Source organism: Orcinus orca, chromosome 2 (assembly GCF_937001465.1).
Source record: "Orcinus orca chromosome 2, mOrcOrc1.1, whole genome shotgun sequence".
Taxonomy (NCBI): domain Eukaryota; kingdom Metazoa; phylum Chordata; class Mammalia; order Artiodactyla; family Delphinidae; genus Orcinus; species Orcinus orca.
Genome location: NC_064560.1, coordinates 82,013,606 through 82,039,410, shown reverse-complemented (window position 1 = coordinate 82,039,410; position 25,805 = coordinate 82,013,606). Strand labels below are relative to the sequence as shown.

At 37.9% G+C, this 25,805-nt stretch overlaps 1 protein-coding gene across 2 annotated transcripts in view; it reads right to left on the bottom strand.

Moving 5' to 3' along the window:
* IREB2 (iron responsive element binding protein 2) overlaps positions 1-24,847 on the bottom strand; it is a 49,136-nt gene extending 24,289 nt beyond the window's left edge. The window contains exons 1-6 of one of the 2 annotated variants that reach the window (XM_004285264.4): positions 24,700-24,847; positions 22,787-22,873; positions 5,415-5,580; positions 3,878-4,015; positions 2,774-2,992; positions 358-427 (exon numbers count right to left, since the gene is read on the bottom strand). In XM_004285264.4, the coding sequence (XP_004285312.2) occupies positions 358-427; positions 2,774-2,992; positions 3,878-4,015; positions 5,415-5,580; positions 22,787-22,873; positions 24,700-24,718 (699 nt within the window). In that variant the 5' untranslated portion in view covers positions 24,719-24,847. Of the gene's footprint in view, positions 1-357; positions 428-2,773; positions 2,993-3,877; positions 4,016-5,414; positions 5,581-22,786; positions 22,874-24,699 lie in introns of those variants that run through there. The other variant, XM_049706608.1, reaches the window with a different exon arrangement.
* Positions 24,848-25,805: the final 958 nt, after the last annotated feature.

The window sequence follows — 25,805 nt, the reverse complement described above, 5'->3', positions numbered from 1 at the left end:
ATACACAGATACTAAACCTAAATATATTCATTTTGCAGATTATTAAAACAAAATTAAGTCAAAGAAAAATGTTCCAATAGTCCAGATAAACAGTAGCTTTCAACTACATTCCAAGGATTCTCAGGGATGGGAAAAGGGGTAGGCCCAAGTAGAAGACCCTCCAAGCTCGCTTGAATTAGAGCCACTGTTTTTAATATTTTGTTATACACTAGCGTTTCTGATTAAGATTTTATTTGAAGGAAAAAAAGTAAAAAAGGGTTCTACTGCTAGTGTTTAAAAACTTCTAAAGATATAAAAATCAAACCTTTCAATATTTCATAAACTCCTATTAAAAAATTTCCCCCCAGTCATTTATACCTTGAAAAATTGAAGCCTCTCTCGATTTCTGCCAAATTCTACTTCTTGATTTTTTAATACTGTTTCAGGTCTAAAAAGAAGAAGAACTGGCATTAAATATATGTATTACAGAAAAGACTTGCCTTGTTTCTAAGTCTACATATTTTAAAAATTCTGGGAATAGCAGTTTACTAGACTTCTCAGAATCAGTTATTTTCTTTTCAACAAGGAAGCTCTGCTTTAAGTAACACTAGAAAGCTACTGCAAGGACTTATTATTTAAGCCATGGTCCACACCAGTGTCCCAAACTGTACTTAACATGTAACACTGTGAGATTTGGCTAAAATATTAAAAGTAGCATGGTAACCTTTGTTGGATTTTCCACTGCAAGGAAAAAGAAGGGTTGTAGCTTAGTGAAAAATAAGCATGTACATCTCCACCCACTTAACTCTAGTACCAGTTAAACTAGGAGATACTTGTTGATTATCACAATGTAGCAATGACAAACAACTCAGCATCACTTTATAGTTTAAAAAGAGCTTTTGGTAAAAATTTTAAATTCATCTCACCCAAAATGGAAGGTTCTATTTTATATAAAGTAGCATTTTACTTTAAATGGATTATAAACCTATTTTACACGAATTATGTAAACTAAGAGATAAAAACAATTCACTGCCAAGCAGTAAACATAGTGCCATTTTTAGGAAGCTATTTTTATCTAATGGATATTTAAAAAAAATTATTTCTAACAGCTTTAAGTTGTTTATTTTCACTTGCCAGCTGGTGATTTAAGTGTTGACTAGAATATCAATATAACTTAAATTATACATGTCCTCCAGGGTCCAGATAATTATAGTTGTTTGTCAACTTTTTTAAAAAAACAAAGATTAATAATTCATTGCTGATTGATCATTTGAAGCCATAGCACATCTTAATAAGATTTTTCTTAGGACCTCAGGGAACATAGCTTTCTAGAGCCACTCCAATTATCTTACCTTTTCATAGTATATATAGCTACAAAGTACCACACAAACATTTATTAGCTCATAACCTGACTTCAAATCAGGCAGTGATTTCAAGTGCCAAATGTATGCTCTCAATTCTCTATCCCTCAATTTCTTGTTTGAGTCTATAATTAATACTTCACTGATGCATTAAAGCACATGAAAGAGTTACTATTTTCATACAACCAGGGACTATAACATATCTGATCTTAATACTTTGTAATTTAGAGTCAAAATTGAGGGGAAATGTTACACCAGATTGGATTTTTAGAAATAAAAACATACCATCTTAGCACTTCATACCAGTTATAAAAAGATACCCAAGAAAATCAATGATTTTTTGAATCAATAAATCTTCCTTTTCAGGAAATTAATTTCTAAATAAGAAGAGAAATTAATCTCAAAATTCAACATGTCCCTAACCATCAGGACAGCCAGGTAGGGAATAAGGAGTACTTACATAAATGTAAAACTGCCATGATTTGATGGCAAAGGACCCACACATTATATTGAATTCTTAGAAAGGAAGAGCACCTGAGTTCACTTATAACCTGAGGCTTTACAGCTACATTGAGCACAAAATTTAGAACTACCCAGAATTTGAAAGATCCAATTTAGGGACAAATGAACTAATATATTATTTGATACTTACGATGAAATATGTGTTGATATTACTCTTAGCTAGCCTAAATCTTATATGTGTTAAATTTTTTTCAATTTGAAAAAGTGTAAGTCATTTTTAACTCGTCTTTAAAAAATTTGAGTCTAGTAAACAATGGGATAAACAACATAACTCTCTTAAAATAAGACTAAGACTTTGGAAACTTCATAGCATATAAAAATTCAAATTATAGAACTCTTTTTTTTATTTTGAAAAATTACCTATTAGGAAATTTAACCAACTCTTAAGAACGGGATTCTTTTCCAGGCAGGTTTACTACTTTCCATGGTACTATATAGGCAACTGCTTATCTAAAAGGGCTCATTAAGTTTATAACATATGATAATGATAATATTCTTAACATAGAGGTCTCAATGCAATAAGAAAGAATAAGAAATCTAATAGGAAAATAAAGCTAAAAATATAGATAGATTTCATAAAAGAAATCTGAATGAATAATGAGCATGTGAATGGTATAAATACACTAAAATAAAAAATTTACAGTTCAAGATAATTTTCTGTCTACATTAGTTACAAAAATTAAATATATTTATAGAAAATTCTTAAGAAAAGTTTTCTTCAAAGGAACAGAAATAAATCATGGTATTTAGAGACTACCATTTTCATTAACTTTGCTTCTTTCAGTACAATAGGAAGCACAGTAAATATGAAGGCAATGTAATAGGAATCAGGAGGGGAAGGAGAATAAACATGATTTCCTTAACTGAAAAATAATCTGGTACTAATAAATATTTTTAAAAACATCTCATACTCAGGCACTGGTTGCAAATGAAAAGGACATAGAATGGGTGTATTTTCGATCTGCGAAGAAAATCTTCCTGAGTTTCGGCCTAGTTCTCCAGAATCACACGATCCTCGGCAGGTAGTCTGGCCTCTGCAGGGAAGCTTCTTAGGCTGCACTCTAAGTGGAGAAAGCTTTCCTGCTTTCTGTAAGTCACCACCTCCAGGATTTGGAGCATTCTGTATTGCACTATCGTTCCAAAAGGAAACAAAATAAAACCATTTAAAAGTTACAGAAATTTAGCTCTTCAAAAAGCACACAACAGCAATGCTATCTGGAAGTAACAACTGAATGTTATTCAAAGGTTAATATATCATTTATTTCAGGTTTCAAAAGCAAATCTCAGATTACCAAAAAAAAAAAAGTTGATTTATTTAAATTTATGGAGATTAAAAAAAAATTGTGCCACTAAAATCATTTGCATATAGTAACTTTTGGCAAGTAGCAAAATCGATTTTTTTCCCCATCTAACAACTTAAAAGAAGTTCAGAGCCATCGTTTAATCTAGAGGGCAAAGGCTCTCACAGGTTTTAATAAATTGTAGCCTTTTCCATTACTCCAGGGAATGTAAAAAGAAAGCTGGTACATGAAAATAGAATCATGTCTTCTCTAGTTTGACTGTGGTCAAAATGACCTTTTAAATATAAGAAATTTATTTCAGTGGAAGGAAAATACAGCGGTAGTAAGCTCAGTGTTTTCAATCACCAATTTAGACATTAAAGGCTCACATCTTTAAATTCTCTCTGGAAGTTTAAAAACAAAAAGGAAATGAAGGCTTAATTAAGATATTCACTCCAAAAAGCAGGTTCTAGGCTTACACATATCTATAAAAAATGGCAGCAGAAATATACAAACATGAAAATCAGTTTAAATTTAGACTCAGTTAAAAAGAAAATTCACCAATACATAAAGTTTTCATCAGTTTTTTTTTGTATATTAGTCAATACTAACTGTAGCAAACTCTACTCTGGCACAAATTATCTCTATTCCCTTTCTTCTATACCACACACTCCCAGTGGACTGGCTGCCAGTCAACGTGCGTGGCTGTCTTTATAAATATGTGTATTAAAGTACCATTTGTTGAAGTCAATTTGTAAAGAATGATCAACCGTGAGATCTGTCGGACAGGCAGGATGGACTTTCTTAGGGTCACCTCCAAGAGTTTTCACTGCCTCCCTCATAGCAGCAAAATCCACCATTGCCGGTATTCCACTAAAAAATAAAGAATGATCAACTTCTAATTCTTCTTTTACATTTGCTCAAATGCTCAATATGCATTTTTAAATTTAAAAAGTATCCCTTTTTAAGTTGCATTCATGTTTGATAATGTACGGGTTATCCAAAGTTAGATGTATCCTGGTTTAATGAGAATTAATATTAAATATTATCTGAGAATTTGAGGGCTCAAAGGTAAATGTGCCAAAAATACAACAGATGATTTTTAGAGGCATAAGAGAACTTCAAGGGAACTGCCTATGGAATTCTTTCTCTTGCCTTATATTTTAAGATACCCCTCCCTTTTCCCCAGCTCCAGCCCCTTCACTCCCAGTGCCTTCTTGTCTCCAAAGTTATCCACTAAATATATGGATATAGATATAGATGGATCTGTATCTATACCTACATATATATCTCCAGCCAACTATATAAGAAGCATTTACCAAATGCCTTCAATGTGCTAGACACCAATGGTATAAGACCAAATAAGGGAGAGTAACTGTTCTCAAGGAATTTGTAGGGAAGATAAAGTAGCAATTATAGAATAGTATCATAAGTACTACAGTAGCAGCATATACAGGGCACACAGAGCAGTAGCTTACAAACCAGATTTAGGTGGGTGGGTGAAGGGGATGTTCTTATTTGTCTAGCTAACTCCTACACCTCCTTCAAAACTCAGCTAAAGGTTAATTCTTCCAATAAGTAATCCCTGGACACACAGATTAGGCAGAATCTTTCAAGCTATGGTAAAGACTTTATTGTAAGTATAATGGAAGCCAATTGGAGAATAGGGGAATGATATGACCTTGATTAACATCTTTTAACCAAGTCACTTCACCTACTGTGAAAAGACAAGACTATACATTCCAAGTATGGAAGCAGGGATACCAGTTAACAGATTATTATAGTTATAATCAGGATGACTGTGGTGGAGATGGTAAGAAGTATTTGGATTCAGGATACGTATATTTCAAAGGTAGAGTTGACAGAACCTGCTGATAGACTGGATTATGTACGAAGGACAGAAACCAGGGTTAACTCCTAGATTTTTGCTCTAAACAAACAGGAGACTATAGCGCCATTCAATATGACAGAAAAAAACTTGGAAAGAATACATGAGGGGGGCTGAGCAATGAAGTTTTGGATATGTTAAGATTGAGAAGCCTATTGGCTATGTGGAGATGACAAGTAGGCAGTTAGATAAAAGTAGTTTTTAAATAAATGGTACCAAAAAAAGTGCCTAATTTTTAAGAAATAGCTTCAGTTTAGAAAAAGCAACTTTTTAAATTTATAAACTAATTTTCACAATTAAAAAACAAGAGAGCCATCAGGGAGTCTGAATTTTAAAAAGCGAACACTCTGAAAATTCATCATGAAAAATAAACCAATCACTCACGTAAAGTCTTGAAGAAGAACACGAGCAGGGAAAAAGGGCACTTCAACATTGCTTTGTTTGGTTTTCCAGTCTAAAATGTTCATAACATCTTCCCTTTTCATTAAAAAGCCATCACAATTTCGCACAGCAGCTTCCAACAGGACCCGTATTGAGTAAGGCAGAACATCTGATTCAAGAGAAAATATTACTATTAATAAGCGAATAATCATAACTACATATTGTAAAAATTACAATAGCAAAATGATAAAGACACAGATGCTTTGTTTTCTCAATTAAAAAAATTTTAGTCAATAAGCAACAAGGATTTGCTGTATAGCACAGGGAATTATATTCAATATCTTGCAATAACCTATAATGGAATATAATCTGAAAAATATATATATAACTGAATCACTTCGTGTACACCTGAAACAAAATATTGTAAATTAACTATATTTCAATATAAAAAAAATTTTTAGTCTAGTAAACAGGGAGTGAAACACCATTCTTGTTAATACCAGGCTTTCTATAAATTTGACTTTCCTGTATGTAAGCTGAGGCCCTGAAAAAGCAGAGATAAAACCTTCACCTAAACTTTAATAGAATAAATGAAAAATTAATTAACTAATTAATTTAAAAAAACTTCACACAACAGCTGACTTGGGCATATGAGACTGACAGCTGACTTGGGCATATGAGACTGACAAGTACTTAACATTCAGGGAAAACACAGAAAAACTGAAAAGCACAGATAATTAGAATTAAATACAATAATGAAAACATCCCAATTATGGCAAAAAATGTTTAAACTGTGTAAAAGTTTGTAATAAATTTAAAGGATTTCCATCAAAAATAGTTAAGGTTTAAAAATAAACCAGGGTGCTTAGGTGAATAAAATTCATTTCATGAAAATTGTCATTAACTCTTGATTTCAAGTTTAAGGAGAGAAATAGATTTCAATATTTAAAAATTTTTTGATCCTATTAAATTCTCACACTGGATTTTGCCACAAAGAAGTATTTCCTTAGGACTTAAATGGAAGACGAAATCAGTATGAAATTAGCTAAGTCATGGTAACCCACATAATAGATTACTATGCAGCTGTTTAAAGGAATGATGATCTCTGCATGCTGATAAGAAGTGACCTCCAGGGTTTCCCTGGTGGCGCAGTGGTTAAGAACCTGCCTGCCAACACAGGGGACACGGGTTCGAGCCCTGGTCCGGGAAGATCCCACATGCTGCGGAGCAACTAAGTTCATGTGCCACAACTGCTGAAGCCCGCGCATCTAGAGCCTGTGCTCCGCAACAGGAGAAGCCTGCGCACTGCAACCAAGAGTAGCCCCCGCTTGCCGCAACTAGAGAAAGCCCGCACCCAGTAACGAAGACCCAATGCAGCCAAAAAATATAATAAATAAATAAAAAAGTCATCTCCAGACTGTACCATTAAGAGAAAAAGCAATGCAAAACAATGTTTATAGTATATACCTTTACAGTAAGAAAGGGAGTAAAACAAAATATGTATTATTATATATTAAATATAAAACTAAAAACTATAATTTTAAATATACTAAATATATAATAATATATACTCCCCCCCTGAAAGAACAATGAAAGGATAAAATAAAAAACTTTATATATATATATATATATATATATATATATATATATATATGCACCATATAGTATTTTGGTTGTATCTCCCTACCAGGATATATATTAAGGGCAAAAAGATCCACAAAGAAAACAAATTATGTTCAGTCATTAGTACTGATACTGTAGTTTTGAAATTGTCATATATACAATGAGAAGCAAGCAAAAAGTACTTTTGTTACTATGGTTGGGAACCAAGATTTAAGAGTACTGACGTACAAGTATAAAATCAGAGTAGCTAAGTTTTAAAAAAAACTTACACTTCAATAGGTATCATCAGTACAAACTCATGATTTTTCTCTTTCTAAAAAATATGTACGTATTTCCTATCTCTGATCAGTGAAAATGCCTAAAATGATGACAATGCAATAGTACTGAACCACTAGCAACTCAGGTTGCTGTTTCTAAATACTATTTCCCATTTTTTAAAAAAACAGAGTTCCTTGGAGAAATGGTTAGTTCCGTATTTGGGGAAGGATATGCACAAAATGAGCCTGGAACATCCTGTGTCAAAAACCAAAGAAGTTATCAAAGACTAATGGGGACACTAATGGATCAATCTGAGCAACAAAATGAATAATGACTGTAATACACTAAAATATATCAAATATATAAATAGCCCTGAGTTAATAATGACTCCTTTGATACAGAAACTCGTCACTCTGAAAACTGACAAATAAAGGGGGGAAAATCAATCATTAATCTTGTCTTTCCTGATTTCAAGTGGCAAAACAGTAAAGAGGAGAAAGTTCCTCGTAATAGCAGAATTACAGCTAATAAATGTAGAAGGGCAGTGATATAATTAGAAAAATCACCAATGTGCAGCACCTAATGAAATAATGGATCTGTACAATGATCATAAGTGGATGCTAAAATCCTGAGGTGATATATGAATGGGGAACTTATAATGGATGGATCAAGCTGAGAAAAACTATACCCAACTCAGCATCACCAAAAGTAGGACATTACAGATATTATTTGCCTCCTGATGAAGTAGGAAATATAAGCTAGGAGATATTCTTTCCAAAAATACATACATACATACACAAACCTGAATCTAATCAAACATCCAGCTCTAACTTCTAGTTAACAAGAAATATGGGGGATAGTACAACAATAAAATAAAACCATGAAGAAGCAATCAAATCCAGAATGTAGTACATTCTACAGAACAAAGAACCTGATTTCTTCAACATAAAAATGGCATGGAAAAAGGAGAGAGGATGAATATTATAGATTAAAAGAGATTTAAGAGACATAAAGACCAAATGCTACATGTGGATCCTATTTGGATACCGTGTGAACAAACCAACTGAATAAATGTATTTTTGAGACAACCAGAGAAATCTGAACTTGGACTGGGTTTTAGATCATATTAAGGAGTTACTGTTAATTTTGTTAGTTATAAGAAGTCCTTTCATACATCAGAGATGTATACTGGAGTACATTTACAGATTTAAAAAAAGGTGGAATATTTGAAACAAAAGATTGACAAAATGTTGATAACTAGCTGACAAATACGTGGTGGGTTATTATACTATTCTCTCCCAACTTTTATGCTTGAAAATTTTAACACACACAAATTGAAGATTAATGAAGTTGTAAGTAAAGAGGATAAAGGACTACATAATCAGAAATACTAGATTCAAAGCCAGTATTTGCTATTTACAATAGGTATGACCTTTGGAAAGCAACTCAAGTTGATGCACTTTCCATTCAAAATGGGAATGCCAGCTACCTAACATATGTGAAGAATATCTTACCTCAGCATCTACCTAGTACATGTAAAACCCTCAAACAAACATACTCTGACAAACAGTAGGTACTTAACAAATATTAGTTTCCATTCTTACCTCAATGAGAAATGTAATGAAGCCCCCCAAACCAAGAGGAATTACAGGGGGGACATTTTTTTTTAACAGAACATTTGGAAATGATGAGAAGTAAAATATTATCCCAGAAGCAAACACAAAATTAACTTTGGTTAATTATTCTGGAAAAACAATCTCAGGAATATTGTTTGTTTTAAATATCTTTATAAAAAGCATTTTGTCAGATTTCTAGTAAAATATGATAAAATAAACACCAGTAATTATCTCCACTCTCTCCTGCAACCCACTAAGATAATAGTAAAGAAATAAAAAAAATTATAAACTCGCAAGAACAAAGAAAGAAACAGAGAGAAGCAAAACTAACAAAATTTTGGAAAATAGTCCTTGGTTGACTGGTAATGGACTGAGCAGAATAGAGAAAGCTGAAACTAAATGTCTACATAGGGGAAAGGCAATCAGAAACAAAGACTAGGAATCAGGACAACCTGCAATTTCTTAAGAGGAGTGTAAGAAACTAGAAGGCAATGTAACAATGCCTTCAAAATTCCAAGAGAATTTCCAACCTATATATCTGTGAACAGGTAAACTATCAATTAATCAGGCAACGTCTCAAAAATTTACTTCTCAGGCACCCTTTCTTAGGAAGCTACTGGGATATGTTCTATAAAACAAGGAATTAAGTGGAAAATAAAAAATCATGATATCTAGGAAATAGTCTCTGACACAGGAAAGCGCAGAGACTCTTCTAGGGCAACACTGTGTAAGCCACAGTGCAATCGAAGATGGAGTCCAGATGGTATGCTGCTAAGAGAAGGGAAAAAAATTAATTGATAGATTACCTGATTATACCAGAAGGAGTTTAGTTCTTTTGGAGAGTTTGGAGATGAAGTATTGATAAAGACATAGAAAACGAAGCAAACAAAAAAAGACAGTCATTAATTCCAGGAAAAAAATACAAAGTTGTAAGAGAAACGAGATGCAATCATCATTTACTACATGGATTGGCTGAGAATATTTACAGTCATAATATAAGCACTGAACATTGATTTAACCAAAAATTATAACTATACTAGGAAGAGGTACATGGGATATATGTAGGGGAGAAGAAAAGTGCCAAATTCTCATTTTCCGTAGTAAAAAGTAAAGTCTAAAATTGAAAAAACAAGAAACAGCTGTATAAGCAAGGCTATTTAATAATATGGAGGACATTACCAAAACAAATAGCCAAAAGAATTAAAAATAAGTATTCTCTGCAGAGTAGAAATCTGGGGCAGGGTTACTCTTTTGGTTGTAATTTCAGTGGTCTTACTGTTTTTTAACTCTATCATTTGAAAATTAATATTAAGTTAAAAAGCAGTATCAGATAAGAGTGTGCTAAGAAAAAAAGAATCACAAATGTTAACTGGACATTTTGTCACTAAGGAGCACTAACTTGCAGATTTGTCTAATTTCAGAATAACTACTAGAGGCCTACAGCAAGGGAAGATGCAAATAAACACCCTCTCCCCCAAACAAAAACAATTTCTTATTTCTCTCTGTGGTAGCCAGCCTCCAAGATGATACCAGTAATCTTCACCTACACTGGCATTCACATGCTCTCACATAACCTACACTGAAGATCAGTTGTTTGTATGACCAAGAGTATGGCAGAGATGACAGTGGGGGACTTTCTTCCTCTCTCTCTCTCTCTTTCTTTCATTGAAGTACAGTTGATTTACACTGTTGTGTGAGTTTCCGGTATACAGCAAAATGACTCAGATATAGATATACAGATGTATTTCTTATTACAAGATATTGAATCTAGCTCCCTGTGCTATACAGTAGGTGCTTGTTGTTTATCTATTTTATATATGGTAGTACATATCTGCTAATCCCAAACTTCTAATTTATCCCTCTCCCCTGCCCTTTCCCCAATGGTAACCATAAGTTTATTTTCTATGTCTGTGAGTCTATTTGTTTTGTAAAAAAGTTCATTTGTATCATTCCTTTAGATTCCACATATAAGTGATAACATAATGTATTTGTCTTTCTCTGCCTTACTTCACTGTATGATAATTTCTAGGTCCATGACAGTGTGTGACTTCTAAGGCTAGGTTATAAAAGTATTCCAGCATTAGCCTTCCTCTCTCAGACTGCTCACTCCAGGAGAAGCTGGCGGCCTGTTACAAGGACAATCAAGCAGCACTGATGAGAGGCTCATGTGGAGCAAACCTGAGGCCTCTGTGCCAACAGCAAGCACTGACTTGCCAGCCATGTGTGAATGGGCCGCATTAGAAGCAGATCCTCTAGCTCCAGTCAGGCCTTCGGATGACTGCAGCCCCAACTAACCCCTGCTGTAACCTCAGGAGAGATCTTGAGCCAGCACTATTCAACTAAGCCATTTTTGAATTCCTGACCCACAGACACTGTGAGATAATAAATGTTTACTAATGCTTTAACCATAAAGCTTTTGGTTTAATGTATTACATAGTAAGGGAAAACTAATACAATTCTCTTCCTCAACTTTTAAAACAGTAACATCTACAGTTATTTACTTAGGATCTACTAAGGAGAAAATATCAATGTGTTTTACCTACATTATCTCATTTAATCCTTAAAGTAAATCTATAGGTAGATACTTCAGAGCCCTACCAGTAGAGACTAAGCTGGCAGGTGTGGAAAAATGGACACAGGTGCTCTAGTTTGTTTTTAGCAATATTAATTCCATATCCCTACTCTGGATCAGGCACAAAGTTCACCAAGGCCCTTAACCTCTTTCTTCTTCCCTATTCTCCCTATGGCCCCCCACCACACACTATCTCATGCTCCAATTACACCATCGTAAAAGTTCCTTCTCCAAACCTCTCTGATCCCCATTCTCACACCTTTTCTTCAACACCATGAGGACTTACTTTCTCCCTTATCCATCAGCACCTGCTTGTCTGTACCTCCCCTCACATAAGCAGTTTAGGTTCTATGTGGTCAAATCTCGTTTCCCCAAACTGTACACTTTTTCCCCTTTGTTCTTTTATCCTATCTGTCCATCAAAACACCAACCTGTTTTGTCCTTTCAGTTGGTGAACCCCACATCACTTTCCCACTTACGAAGAACTGTTCTTTCTTTTTAAAAAGAACTTCATTGAGGCATATTTTACACATAATTCACCCTTTCCAAGGATACAATTCAACGATTTTTTAAGCAAATTTACCAAGTTGTACAATCAGCACCATAAATCAGTTTTAGAATATTTCATCACTTAATTAGATTCCTCATGCCCATTTGCTATTAATCCCTGTCCTCTCCTTGCCCACACCTGGAAACTACTGATCTACTCTGTCTCTATAGCTTTGTCTTTTCTGTATATTTCATACAAATGGAATCATCCAATAAGGTCTCTTGTGTCTGGCTTATTTCACTGAGCATACTTTTGAGGTCTGTCCATGTTGTAGCATGTATCTGTAGTTAATTTCTTTTTATTGCTTAAGAGTATTCCATTGTATGGCTATACCAAATTTTGTCTATCCATTCACCCAATGAAGGACATCTAGGTCGTTTCCAATTTTCAGCTATTATGAATAATGCTGCTGAGATGATTCATTTGCCAATCTTGGTGTAGAGAACGTTTCTATTTCTCTTGGGTAGATTCCTAAGAATGGAATTGCTGGGTCATATGTTAAATTTATGTTTAATGCTTTAAGAAACTGTCAAACTATTTTCCAAAGTGGCCATATCACTTTACATTCCCACCAGCAGTGTATGAAGTGACCTCATTTCTCCATATCCTTCCCAACATTTGTTATTGTCTGTTTTTTATATAATACCCATTCTAGTGGTTGTGAAGTAGTTCACTGTGGTTTTACTGGTGGTGATGTGTAAAGGAGGAGGAAGGAAAAAACAAATCCCTAAAACATCAACCAGAGAAACTGGTACCAATATCAATACACAATTACAACCTCATTTGGGTCCTCACCATTCACCCAGAAATTCTACTTTGTTTCTCTGATCTGCTTGTTTTCCCACACTCCACAATAATTCATTCATACCTTCAACTACTCTCCTTAAAATCAAATCTCTATTTGCCTCCTACAGGATCTAGCCCCACTTCCTACATCCTAGATAAATAAAAACTAATAGTTCCTATCTTCACTTCCTCCTACTTTACACACAAGCCTAGATACCTCTTGATTTATCCTTTTCCCAGTTAAGAAGGCAGGTGTGGACCTCCTCCTACTAAATGCCAACTTTTATAGGAGTTCCGCATCCAACTCCCAGTGATACATTTTAGGACCCATGAGTCATCAATTATCTCTCCTTTTTCTGTAATCTATCCTTCAATTGGATTCTTCCCAGCAGCATTTGAAGTCTTTAGCCCCAGTTTCACACACACACACACACGTGTACACACACACACGTGTACACACACACACACAGCTTCCAAGTACTATTTTCTTCAAACTCTCAACCAAGTTTTTTGAAAGAGTCGCCTATATTCCCAATGTCCACTTTTCTACACATTTCATTTTATACTTCTACACTTCCATTCACTCTTCAGCCCAGCCCAATCTGATTTCTTAAAATATCAATGAAACAGCTCTAACTAGTGTTTCAATATTCTCTCAACAATATTAAACGGAGCTAACAATTTCCTCCTTCTTGAAACACTCTTTCTACTGGCTTTCACAATACCATTCTCCATGTCTCCAATCTCACGTTTCTGCCTTACTTGCACGCAGAAGCAATGACTTGCCTTTGTTCCAGACTATCTTGAAAAAGATGTTAATATAGTGAATAGCATTGGAAGATAAAGATAGTGTCTCTTTCTGGAGCAAAGGGCAGGCATGCTTACTGTCCATTATAAAAGATTTGGGTTCCCTAAGTCAGACTTCATTTTCTGTAACACAATCTCTGTGTGCAGGTATTACCTGGCCTTCTTCAACAAATGTTGGTACCAAGCACACTGCTTTGCTGTGGGTAATAAACTGTCCATTGTCTCTGATCCAAGAGTTTTGTGTCTTCTGCCAGCATCTATGAAACTGTCAGTTTAACTTACAAGGAGAGTGAAATTCTGGCACTTTTACAGTTCTCAACACTTTCTGGCAGTCCTGTTGCAGTTCCCTGGCTGACCTCTACTCCTTTACCTGATCTTTAAACGCAGGAGTTCCTCAGAGTTCATATCTAGGCTTACTTCTTTTCTCACTCCATATCGTCTCCTCTCAGGAGTTTTAACTGATCCTATGGCTTCAACAGACTATCTCTACACCAGTAACTCCAAAATATTTTTCTGCAGTCCAGATCTGTCTTCTGAGCTCCAGAACCATGCAGTTAATTGCCTCACAAACATCTCTACTTGAATACTGATATGTTTCCAAATTCACTAGTACCTAAACTGAACTCTGATTTCCCCTCTGCCCCTGTCCCATATTACTACCACCTCTGTGTTCCCTAGCTCAGTAAACAGCACCACCTTCCACCCAGATGCTTATGCCAAAGTATCTAGGCAACATCCGTGACACCTCTTTCATATATATTTTGAATTTGTCTACTATCTATCACCACCACCACTAACAAGTACAAGCCACCACTATGTCATCTCTCACCCAGATTCTTTAGTTCATCGTTCTATCTCCATACATGTCCCATACCAGTGGTTTTCAAAGTGTGGTCCCTGGACTCCTGGGGGGCCCCGAAACTCTTTCAGGGAATCTGCAAGGTCAACTAAGACATTATTTGCTTTTTCCACCATTTTGACATATGTGCTGATGGTTCAAAAACAATAGTGGATAAAACTGCTGATGCCTTAGCAGGACTCAAAGCAGTGGCACCAAACCATATTTGTACTCACTGTATCGTTCATTTTCAGGCAAAATACCAGTTTCACTTAAGAATGTCCTTGATGAAGCAGAAAAAGTGTTAATTTTATTAAATCTCAACCACTGAGGTCAAGTCTCAATATTCTGTGTGACAACAATGAAGTGTATACAGCATTTCTGCTCAAAACCAAAGTACAATCTTTGCTCAAGGGAAAAACACTTGTGTGATTGAATTACAAGCTAAATTAGCCACTTTTTCCAAAGAACACCATTTTCACTTGAAAGAACAAATGACCAACTATGATTATTCAAATATGGATATCTGGCAGACATTTTCTCAAAAATGAATGAAGTAATAAGCCTGTCTGCTCATTATCTAGTCCCACCACTCTCTGCTCACTGTGTTCACTGAAGATCTTTGAGAAATAAAGGTTCACTAAGTTACGCAGATCTTCCAAATGCGGACACATTTTATTATACAATATATAAAAAATACAGACATGCACGTTTGTTAGTATCACCGCAGCCCTTTCAACATGGGAACCAGAGCTCCCATGAAGCTGTGCACTCTGAAAGACTCCTCCTGCCTGTACCAGAACCTGGACCAAGACGCTCTGCGCAGAAGACCCTTTGTCCTGCCACTGCCTGGACTTCCCCTGCAAGCTGCCTGGACGGTCACACAACGAGCTGCTGCTGTTTCTGCAAGCCCCCATGTGTCCCATGCATCGTGAAGGGCTCTTGCCCCTGCCAGGATCTGTTCTCTCAATACACGTTCACAGTACCAGTTGCTGGTTGCCTACTCCCCTGCATGTACTTAAGATGATGGCCTACTGCCTGCCCAGCAACTCCAGACCAGCTCCAGTCTGACCAAACCAGCAAACTTCTCTGCGATCTAATGAGCTGAACCACACCTTCTCCAATGGTACCTGACCCCCTTCCAATTTTTCCTTCCTTGGGTATTCTCTGTCAGCCCTACAGGTACCATAAAGAATTTCCTTACATCTTACAATTACTCTTGTATCACAGTTAATAATTATTTACATTAAAGTTCCCCTATTCTATGCCCCGATTGGACTGAGACTGCTACAACATACTAAGGCATTGTACTTACATTTTCCATTACTAAACTGTGTGCTTTCTTTAGCACAAAGATGCTATCTTAGCCATCTTTCACCCGCCAGAAACATCTGAGTACTCAATCTTAGCTGAATGAGCATTGTTGAGAGATGCATGCACCAAGTATCAATAGAAAACTGGGCTGGATTAATACCACCTCTTCTAACCAGGAATTTCCAGAATCCTATGAATCTGGAAAGCTAATCCTCTAAAGATAGGTAATCAAAAAGACATGCAGGGAACCAGAACATGCCTGTGACTTAAACTGAAAAAGTATGATAACGTGTTATCATACTTCTGAAATGAACTGCTAACAACAGATATCTTTTTGATCAATTACTCAGTGTAAGATCCAAGAGGTGGTTCAGGCTTTAAAAAAAGATGCCGAGGTCTGCTATTTTACATGGGAGGCAGCTGATGAAAGGCATATCCAGGTTTCCAGGACTGTAGATCTTACCACTCAAGGCTAAGTGGCTGCTACTATGATTAGGCAATAAAATTTCTCTCTCAGGGCAGAGGTCGCAAACTGTTGGCCTGCAGATGTGTTTCGTTTGTTCTACACAGTTTTAACATTTTAAAGTTTAATTGCCAACACTGAAAAACCAGAGATTTTTTTACATGAAAATCCAAATTTCTGGCTTAAGATAAATAGAAAGTTTTACAACACCAACCTCACATTTCTGCTGGAATTGAGTAGCACCTACTCTTTTATATAGGGCATTTGCTCTCCTGCTTGCCACAATTCCAGCCAGGGCCATTTCACTTGTTTATGGTGCCTCTATGGTCCTTATAAGCATGAGCATACAACCCCCGGTGTAGCAGTTTTACAAGCATAGACTTTGGAATCTCAAAGTTTCATCATGTTTTGATCAAGTTTCTCCTCTATCATTTATTAGGTAATGGTACTTAGTAGCGGGACCGTGGCCAAGTGGGTAATAACAGAACTTACAGAATGGATATAGTAAACAATCAATAAATACTAGCACTTTATGACTGCCCTTATTAAGCTGGGAAACAGAATGGTATTAAGGGGGGAAAAGTGTTGGTCTGAAGTCAAAAGATATGAGTCTAAGACCAGATCTTCTCACTTAGAAGATATGTGACCTTAGGCATATTACTGAGATTTTTAGCCTCATGTGCATAAAACTATCCTCCCTGCCTAACATAAAGCAATGTAGTGAAGATAGATAATGTAAAAGGGTTTTGTTATTTCTCAAAAGTGATTAATTCCAGGTTTAAACAGTAGATGGAGAAAATACCCATAGGAAATATCAATATTAACAACAGGCTTTAGATAAACTAAATATGAAAGAGAAATACACTGAAGACTGATGGAAAGGGGAAACAAACACTCAAACACTCTAGGCCTGCCTAAAGCCTCAAGGAGGCTATCTTTGGAGTCCAGGCTAAGAGAGCAAGGGGACTGGTAGAGTAGCTTTAGTGTAAACCTAAAAACCCTGTTAAGGCCAGGAACCTGGAGAAAAAATTAAGAAACTGTTCTAGAAGGCCCTGTAACCCCAGACTTTGCAACAGGATTAACTCACACCCATGTCTCACTAGTCAAGGTACTGCTTATATCTCTAACCAGTACCAGGCTGGAATGGAACTGATTTCCAATAAAGAACTCTGACCTTTTTTGTTTTGTTTTGTTTTTTAATATCGCCATGGAGAGTCCAAGAAGGCAGAAAGAGAAAACAAATTCCTGCTTCTTTAAGATTTTTTTTTCCACTCACTGACAAAGGTAGAGAAAACCAGAAAAATAATATCTATTATTGATAAACGTACAGACACACTCACTCTTCTCATTTGCTCCTGGTAAGCATGTCATCTAGCACTATCTGCTAACATAACAGGCATACTTCATGGTGCCTGTCCAAACTGCCATCCATGGAATGGACAGTGCTCAGTGTCCCATTACCTCCCTGGCTACAGTGCTGAAGCAAATGCCAACCCCTTGGCAGGTTAATGACCAACAGCCTGGTGGAAAAAATATAGATTCCTCTCTCAGGAATTTGCAATCAGGTCACAGGCTAAACCAGAAAGTTGTTAAGAGCTAAGCTAGAGACAGAGGTTGCCATTTGTGGCCATGTATAAAGTTAGTAGGCAGAGGCAGCTTGTCTGCAGTGAAGTAGAGGGAGCAGAAGAGTGGAGGAGGGCCAGGAATCTGAAGCCCTGAGAGAAAAAATAAAGAGTTCCCTCACTTCTGGCTCATTGCCCATTTTCTTGAGATACAGCCACCTTTCATTTGCTCGGGAGCTCTGTATCATTACAATAAATCTTTCTTCACTTGAGCTAGTGGGTGTCTGTTCTCTGCTACCAAAAGGACCTAATCTAGAATAGAAATTGTCTACAAAGGCACAGTTAAAACCAACAGATCGTTGGACAAAATGTGGAGGGTTGGTGAGTGCATGATTGTAGATGGACTAGAATCACATTAGGTAAAGGTAATCCTTAGAAAGTTATGTATTGTGTGTAAATATTACAAGCAAACTATTTCATTGCTTACCAAACTTACAGCCCTTTCCAGAGTCCATGGAAGAGACAAGATTAGAAAACATGGACTTGTGTTCCTACCAGCAACATAACTGACCAGCAATAGACGCCCGACTTGCCCAGCCAAACCATAGGTTAACTATAGGTTAAAACAATAGGAGAAAAAGTCATCTAGAGATACAGTCTTAACTGGCTGGTAAGCTAATCATAACACACAAAGAATGGCTGGTAGTGGCTATATTGGGTATTACACAATACCAATAAGTAAAGTGGGCTGTGGAGACAGAAGACTGGAGAGTAGATCTTCAAAAAGAAACAGGTGACAGAAAGAACAGCCTCTGGCTTAGAAATTCTAGTTCCCATGAGGCCTGACTGTGCTTTCTTCCTTTGCCTTTGGATGTTTGGAAACTGTAACAGCATCTTCTTTCTTGAGTGCTGAGTTAAGTGAGTTTCTGTTCCTTATATTCAAGGACAAAGACTGGAAAAGACAGTACATATACAGTAAAAGTGAAAAAGAAAAGTGATGCGGGTGGAGGGAACAATACTTTCAATCCGGTAACTATATAATAAGGTTGCATCAAAATTTAACTACTACACACACAGCAGCAGCTTTATTTATAAATAGGGAAAAGTTGGTTAACAACCGCAATATTCAAAGATCTGCTAACTAAACCATGATGCATTCATATAGGTAATACCGGGCAGCCAGTACAGTAGAAGCTGTAGAAAAGTACAGGTATCCCTTTCTACTCAAACTCATAATCCCTGACTCAGAAACCGAACAGATTCAGATAGCAAGGGATACTTATATCCAATGACATGGAAAGATGTTCATGATATACTAAATAAAAAAAGGTTACAAAACAATATATACTGTATTTTTTGTTAAGGAGCACATTTACATATATTTGTATATGCACGTAAAAATGAAACTGTTTCTACACTGCCTATAATGTTTCTGTCTGTGATTACCAATCCCAACCTAATTTCTTATAATCAATAAAAACTCTCCTAAAAAATTAAATACAGATTTTCTTTCAGAGATTACAAGGTAGGATTAGGAAAACCAAGTCCTGGCTCTACTACAGGACTAAGCAGTACCATGGTTAAAAAGCAAGCAGTTAGGAAGGAAAAAAGAAAGATGAATGAGATAACGTGAGGTAAAGAAGGGGGCCTGAGGCTTTACGCCAGGCTGAAGGCCCTCTTGCCCAATAACAGCTACTCTCTAAAATATGTTTCCCTAGAGCCAGGCCAGTCTCTTCACTGTCTTCCCCCTTACTCATTTTCCATTATGCTTGCTGGTCATTCTAATTCCCCAAGTGTTGACTGGCCTCTGTGATTCCTCTGTTTAACATCAATTCAAGTCCTCCTTCCTTCAGAAAGCAGTCTAACTATTCCAGGCAACAGTGATTTCTCTCTTCCTTGGAACCAGGTATATTTTCAAATTCAGAGATCTACTTAAGAGAGTCACTCAAAATCTCTAAGGTTGTAGTCAATGCACTGGAGTGCCAGACAGGCAGCTCCAGATCATTAAAAAGGCATTTTGCCACTAGTGAAATTATTAAAGTTTAAAATGTGGTCAACGTGTACAATATGCCCACTTCCATAAAGATACTTTGAGTATAGGACTTCCCTGGTGGCGCAGTGGTTAAGAATCCACCTGCCAATGCAGGGGACACGGGTTTGAGCCCTGGTCTGGGAAGATCCCACATGTCACGGAGCAACTAAGCCCATGCGCCACAACTACTGAGCCTGCATTCTAGAGCCTGCAAGCCACAACTCCTGAGCCCGTGTGCCACAACTACTGAAGCCCGAGCGCCTAGAGCCCGTGTTCCGCAGCAAGAGAAGCCACCGCAATGAGAAGCCCGCACACCACAACAAAGAGTAGCCCCTGCGCAGCAACGAAGACCCAACGCAGCCAAAAAAAAAAAAAAAAAAACACTAAGTGGCTCTCAAAATATGGCCCCAGGCCAGCAGCATCAGTATCACCTGGCAACTTGTTAGAAATCCAAATTTTCAGTCTCTACCCCAGACCAGAACTCCAGAGATGGGGCCCAGCAAGCCTCCAGCTGATCCTGATGCACACTGAAGTTTGAGAACTACTGACTAAGGAAACAGCTGGTATTAACTAATTAAAAAAAAAAAAGATACCTTGAGTATAAACTTGGGAAGCAAAAAGATAAAATGGCAATAAAAAAGGAGAAATCAAGTAATTTGTGTTGTACTCTATCTAAAGACAGACTTAATAAGGGAAGGTACTGTTAGTGAGGCAGATAGTCTAGGCTAGTTCACTCACTACCCACTCCCAACCACTTCAACCACTTCTCCCTTGTCTTTCTCTACTGCAAAATCCAGAAAGCTAAATACACCATCTTTCAGCCTTTAAAGCCGAGAGTGGAGATGACATTTTGGCCAAGGAGATACAGGCAAAAGCTCCTGGGGTGGGCTTTTCTTTCTGTTTTGCTCTTCCAGCTGCCTAAAACATGGACCTAATGCAGGTACATCAGCTATTTGCAACCCCAAAAATGAAAGCAAAACAGAAAAAAGTGAGAAGCCTAGGTCCTTGTTGATGTTGGTGCTATACAGTCCCAGTATGTCCACATCCAGACTTCTTGTTAGGTGAGAAAAATAAACCCCATTTGTTAGAGTCACTGAACAGTACGTTTTCGGTTCCTTGCAGCTGCAGGCATTCCTGATACAGTTAGCAGGGAGCTTAGAAGAGTGTTCTCAACTATCTTTCCTCCCCAACATATAAGAGAGCTAGAACACTTGCCCTTCATTAAGTTACTCACTACAACTGTGATTCTCAGCCTGGTAGGCATCCAAATGTGGGAAGCAGAGAGGGCAGTGGTCCAGAACCCTGGTGATTACCAAAGCAATGTCTCCTAAGCACATGTCTGGGAGGCCATTCAATCTGGTCCCTCCAAAAATGCAGCAAGGATTTTTTGTTTTTCTACTCAAGTTGCTCCTTTCTTTCAAAGTCAATTCTTCTTCCAAATTTTATTCCCTACTAATTACTAAGAAATTATTTAGGTAATTACTTAGTAAACCTCTGATAAAACCATTCTATTAAAAACAATGTTTTAACCCCACAGAAATAAAAACCAAATTTCTGTTTTAAAGGCATATGTATTTAAAGGCATTCTCTTATTATATTTATCATGGTTATAAAAACCCTGGTACTCTGGAACTCAGTTATGTACAGATGCCTGTGACAGCTTATTTTCCAGAGATAATATAGCTCTTAGTTTATTAATCACTCTTTCAGTGCATTTTACAGTTGTTTTGATAGTTTCCTACTGATTTCCTGCATTTGGGAAATACAGGCTATCTTCAAGTAGGCACATTTCCACAAATTATCCATAAAAAGAACTTATACTAAATTAAAAAACATCCTCATATATGTTCTTTTACTTTACTAAGCTATAAAATGTGGGTTAAGAAACTTCCAGGCCAGAATCACTAGATATTTGAGAGAAGGGAAATAAAAGATCTTTCTTATATATAATCAACTTAGCTGTTCCCTTTTCAAAATTAATACAAATTCATCATCAGTGAAGATATAAAATAAATGTGAATGAAAGACACATGGCACTAAGAAAAGACCAACCTCTCAATGCAAATCACAGCAACTAAACATGCAAGGTAAAGGATTTTGGTAAACTGTTTATTTTGAAATGGCAACCTAATTCTAGGATAGGGATCTTCTCCAAAATATACTCTAAAATATCCAAATATTCTCAGAATGTACAAGAAAATACTGCTAGTCTAGAACATTTAAACCCACCAAAATCTACAGAAAAATCACAAAAGCAATCATAAGTAACACAAGAAGGAAAAAACCAAGGTTAAGGAAAAGCTCCCTCCAAAACTGCATTTAATTTTTCTTTTCACTGAAAAGTCATTAAATAATAATCTAAATCACTCTTCCAAACAGGTCTTCCCTTCACCGGCCTGGTTGAGAAAATTACTTAGTTGTCAATAAAGTAAAGACTTCCATCCAATACTCTGGGGTTCCGCCAAGTTCACTCTTCTGAAACCTCAGTGAAAGGTTTGATCCAGGTCAGGCGCCTGCAAAGGTCTGCCAAGAGTGTCAGGGCACAAGCCAGGGCAAACCATGCCCTGGTCAACAACTCAAATCAGTGGGCCCTGCTGATGATTCCTATTCAAAGGATAGGGACACTGTTCACTCGGAAAATTAAAATATACATTTAATAGCTCTAGAATATCATCTGGCAGGTTTCTGTTGTTTTTAAAATTGTATTAGTAATTTCCTGGGGGTAAAAATCATTACTAAACTAACTTAGATTTTAAAATGAGAAGCTATGGTATGGGCTTACATCCTCCTCAAACAAAAGCTAGCCCAAGAAGCTTTTAAAATGTTAGACATATGTGTAGGTGTACCTGCTACGACATGGTGGGAATAAATTTAAAATTTCTTCAACTCAGCTCGACAAATGCATTTTTATTATTAGAAACTAAACAAATCCAAGAAAATTTAAGCAACATTACCATACTTGGTGCCTCCAAGTCTAGGTACATTGAAGAACTTATGTGAACTGTCATTTAATGTTTCAATAAGGTATTCAAAGGCATATCCTGAAAAAAAAAATTATACTTTCATTAAACACTGCTACAAATTACCTTATTCAAAGTGAAAATACCTAGAAACCAGCTTTGCCCAAAATAATTTTCTGTAATGGCTCAAATTTTCTATATTTGTGCTATATTACCTATATTTTCTATAGGTAGCCGTGGCCATTGAGCACTTGAAATGTGGTTACAGCGACTGAGGAACAGAGTTTTTAATTTTATTTAATTAATTTAAATTTAAATAGTCACATGTGGCTAGTGTCCATTGTATTGGACAGTAAAACTCTAAGCCATGACTCTTGTCAAATAAAAACTGAAAAAAAAAAAGCTTTCATTAAACACTGCTACAAATTACCTTATTTAAAGTGAAAATACCTAGAAACCAGCTTTGTCCAAAAGAATTTTCTGTAATGGCACAAATCTTCTATATTTGCGCTATATTACCTATATTTTCTATAGGTAGCCGTGGCCATTGAGCACTTGAAATGTGGTTACAGCGACTGAGGAACAGAGTTCTTAATTTTACTTAATTTAAATAGTCACATGTGGCTGGTGTCCACTGTATTGGACAGTAAAACTCTAAGCCATGACCCTTGTCAAATAAAAACTGGTAAAATAATTAACTCCTGAAAATATGATAATAAAGAATACCTAGAAAGGGACAATATCTAGAAAGTAAAATAATTAACTTCTGAAAATGTGATAATAAAGAATACCTAGAAAGGGACAATAAGAATGATTTAAAGGATGAATAGGCATGTTTTGTGAAGACATGTCCTGAAAATTGCGTAAATACAGACAGGACAACGCCACAATTATGTTAGAAGAACTGATTTTTTAAAAAATAACCAAAAGATGGACTTTTACACAGCATTCAACAACAGGAATAAAATCAAAAACAAACAACTTATCAGGTAAGACCTGCACAGGCTTTAAGACTAAAGGTAAAGGTGAACAACAAATTATCTGGGCAAATTAGCAGATTCTCCCTAAAAGACACGTCTTTCTGGTTTTGTACGAATTGAAGCTTAACTACCAAGTCGAACACCCAGGGGACTTATTTGAATGTGCCCCAGCTCCTGAGGTTCTTGGGGGAAGTGGCGGAGAGGCAGCCTTGAGGTTAAAGAACCTTCAGATCTTTTGTGCAGATTCACTGCAGTAGGTGGGCAGGACCCCCAACATTGCCAGGACCTTGGTCCGAAATGAGAAGCGATAAGCATTGTTCACTTTTTGAGAATATATAATGTTTTTCCTTTTTTACTGAGGGTTAAGCGAGGGAGGTGGATGGGGGGAGGAGACCCAGCGCTGCAATAAATGGTCCGAGAACTGGCTGACCAGTGTTCGGCCTTGACCACCCCCCACTCTGCTTCTAGAGGCAAAGAGAGAGGGAGGGGCTCGAGGCTGGACAGCGGAATAAACAACTAGCTGCGTGAGACGCCACCAAGGAGACACTAGCCCCCACCCTCATCTCTTACAAATGGGGGGCGGGGAGAAGATGGTGGGCCTCTCCTCGACCCTAGTACTACTGAGGAGTACCGGGAAGCCGCTGGCAGCCAGCAGTGGCCAACGGGCCGAGGCCGGTACGGGTCAAGGCCAGCGGCGGAGCGGACGGCCCTGCTGGGGTCACGCTAAGGGACGAGGTCGGCGAGGCCGGGCCCTCGAGGCCTGGGCGCACAGAGTGCGGCCCAGCAGGCAGGCCCCAAGGGAGCACAACCTGAGCCCGGAGGGCCCCGGCGCCGGCCGAGCAACTCCAGGAGAGAGAAGCAAAGAACTCGGAGCCGGGGCAGCGCGCGTCTACAGCTGCCAGATCCAGTCGGTGAACTGAAACTAACCTGCACTTGGGGCGTCCATCGCCGGAGACCATATTATCCCTGCGGGGAGGGGGCCCGCGGGGGAAGGAGGGGGAGGTCGGGCGGGGAAGAGGGGGAGGAAAGCAGCCGGACCGGCAAAGGAAGCAGGAAAGGAGCAGTCTCGCGCAAACACCGCGAGAGCCGCAGAACCGACCTCAGGTCTCAGCTCGCGGGATTTGCCGCCCAAGTCTCGCGAGATCTTCGGGCTTGGAGACAAAGAAAGAGAAGGGGCGGGGCCAGCCAGGCGGCGATTCCTTGCGTAATCACTTCTGTTCTCGCGAGCTGGGGCGAAACGCCGGGGAGGCTGCGGCGTTGGCGTCACTAGTTTGGCCCTCTTAGAGATCCGTTAGTTGTGGCTTCAAGTGTCCAATTGAGATTGTGAGATCCAGGGGTGTTGGGGCTCCTTTGGGGTATCCGGTGATGGGGGGTGGGGGGAGGGGCAGAGGGGCAGAATTGGAGCTCCTATGAAAAACAGCTTGAGAACCTCTTTCCCCTGAAGATAAAGCCTTTGGTTAAACCTGTCATATGTGTAGCCTACACGCGTGTTCTCTGGAGAGGATGGGAGAACTGATCCTGGCACGTAGGAAGCGCTCAACTAATTGTTGAATGAATTTCCTTACATTCCTGTAGCTTCAGTCTCTCCCTTTCTACTGGCTCCTTCCCAGTGGCAGTTAATCATGCTTAAGCCTCTGTCCCTCCTCCACCTCCGCTCCTCAAGTCCCTACGGTCTTCTCTACCGTCTTATCTCCCGTTGGCAGCCAACTTTGCAGAAAGAGCTGCTTGTGTTCGTCCTCCTTATCTCTCTCCAATCTGCCTTCCACCCCCTAGAAATGCCTCTGGTCAAGGTCAGCCATAACTCCACTTGTTAATCTCACGTTTCTCAACCCTACTCTACTTGATCTCTCCCCTTGTTGAGAAATATTCTATCAGCTTTCGTGATCTCAGACGCTACTTCTTGTTTTTTCTTCCTATCCTTAAGGGTGCTCCGTCTCAGTTTCCTCTGCAGGCCCCTCTTCCTCTGCCCAGCCATTAAATGTCCTGGGTATTACATATACCTCAGGGCTCTGGCCTTACACCACCTCTCACCA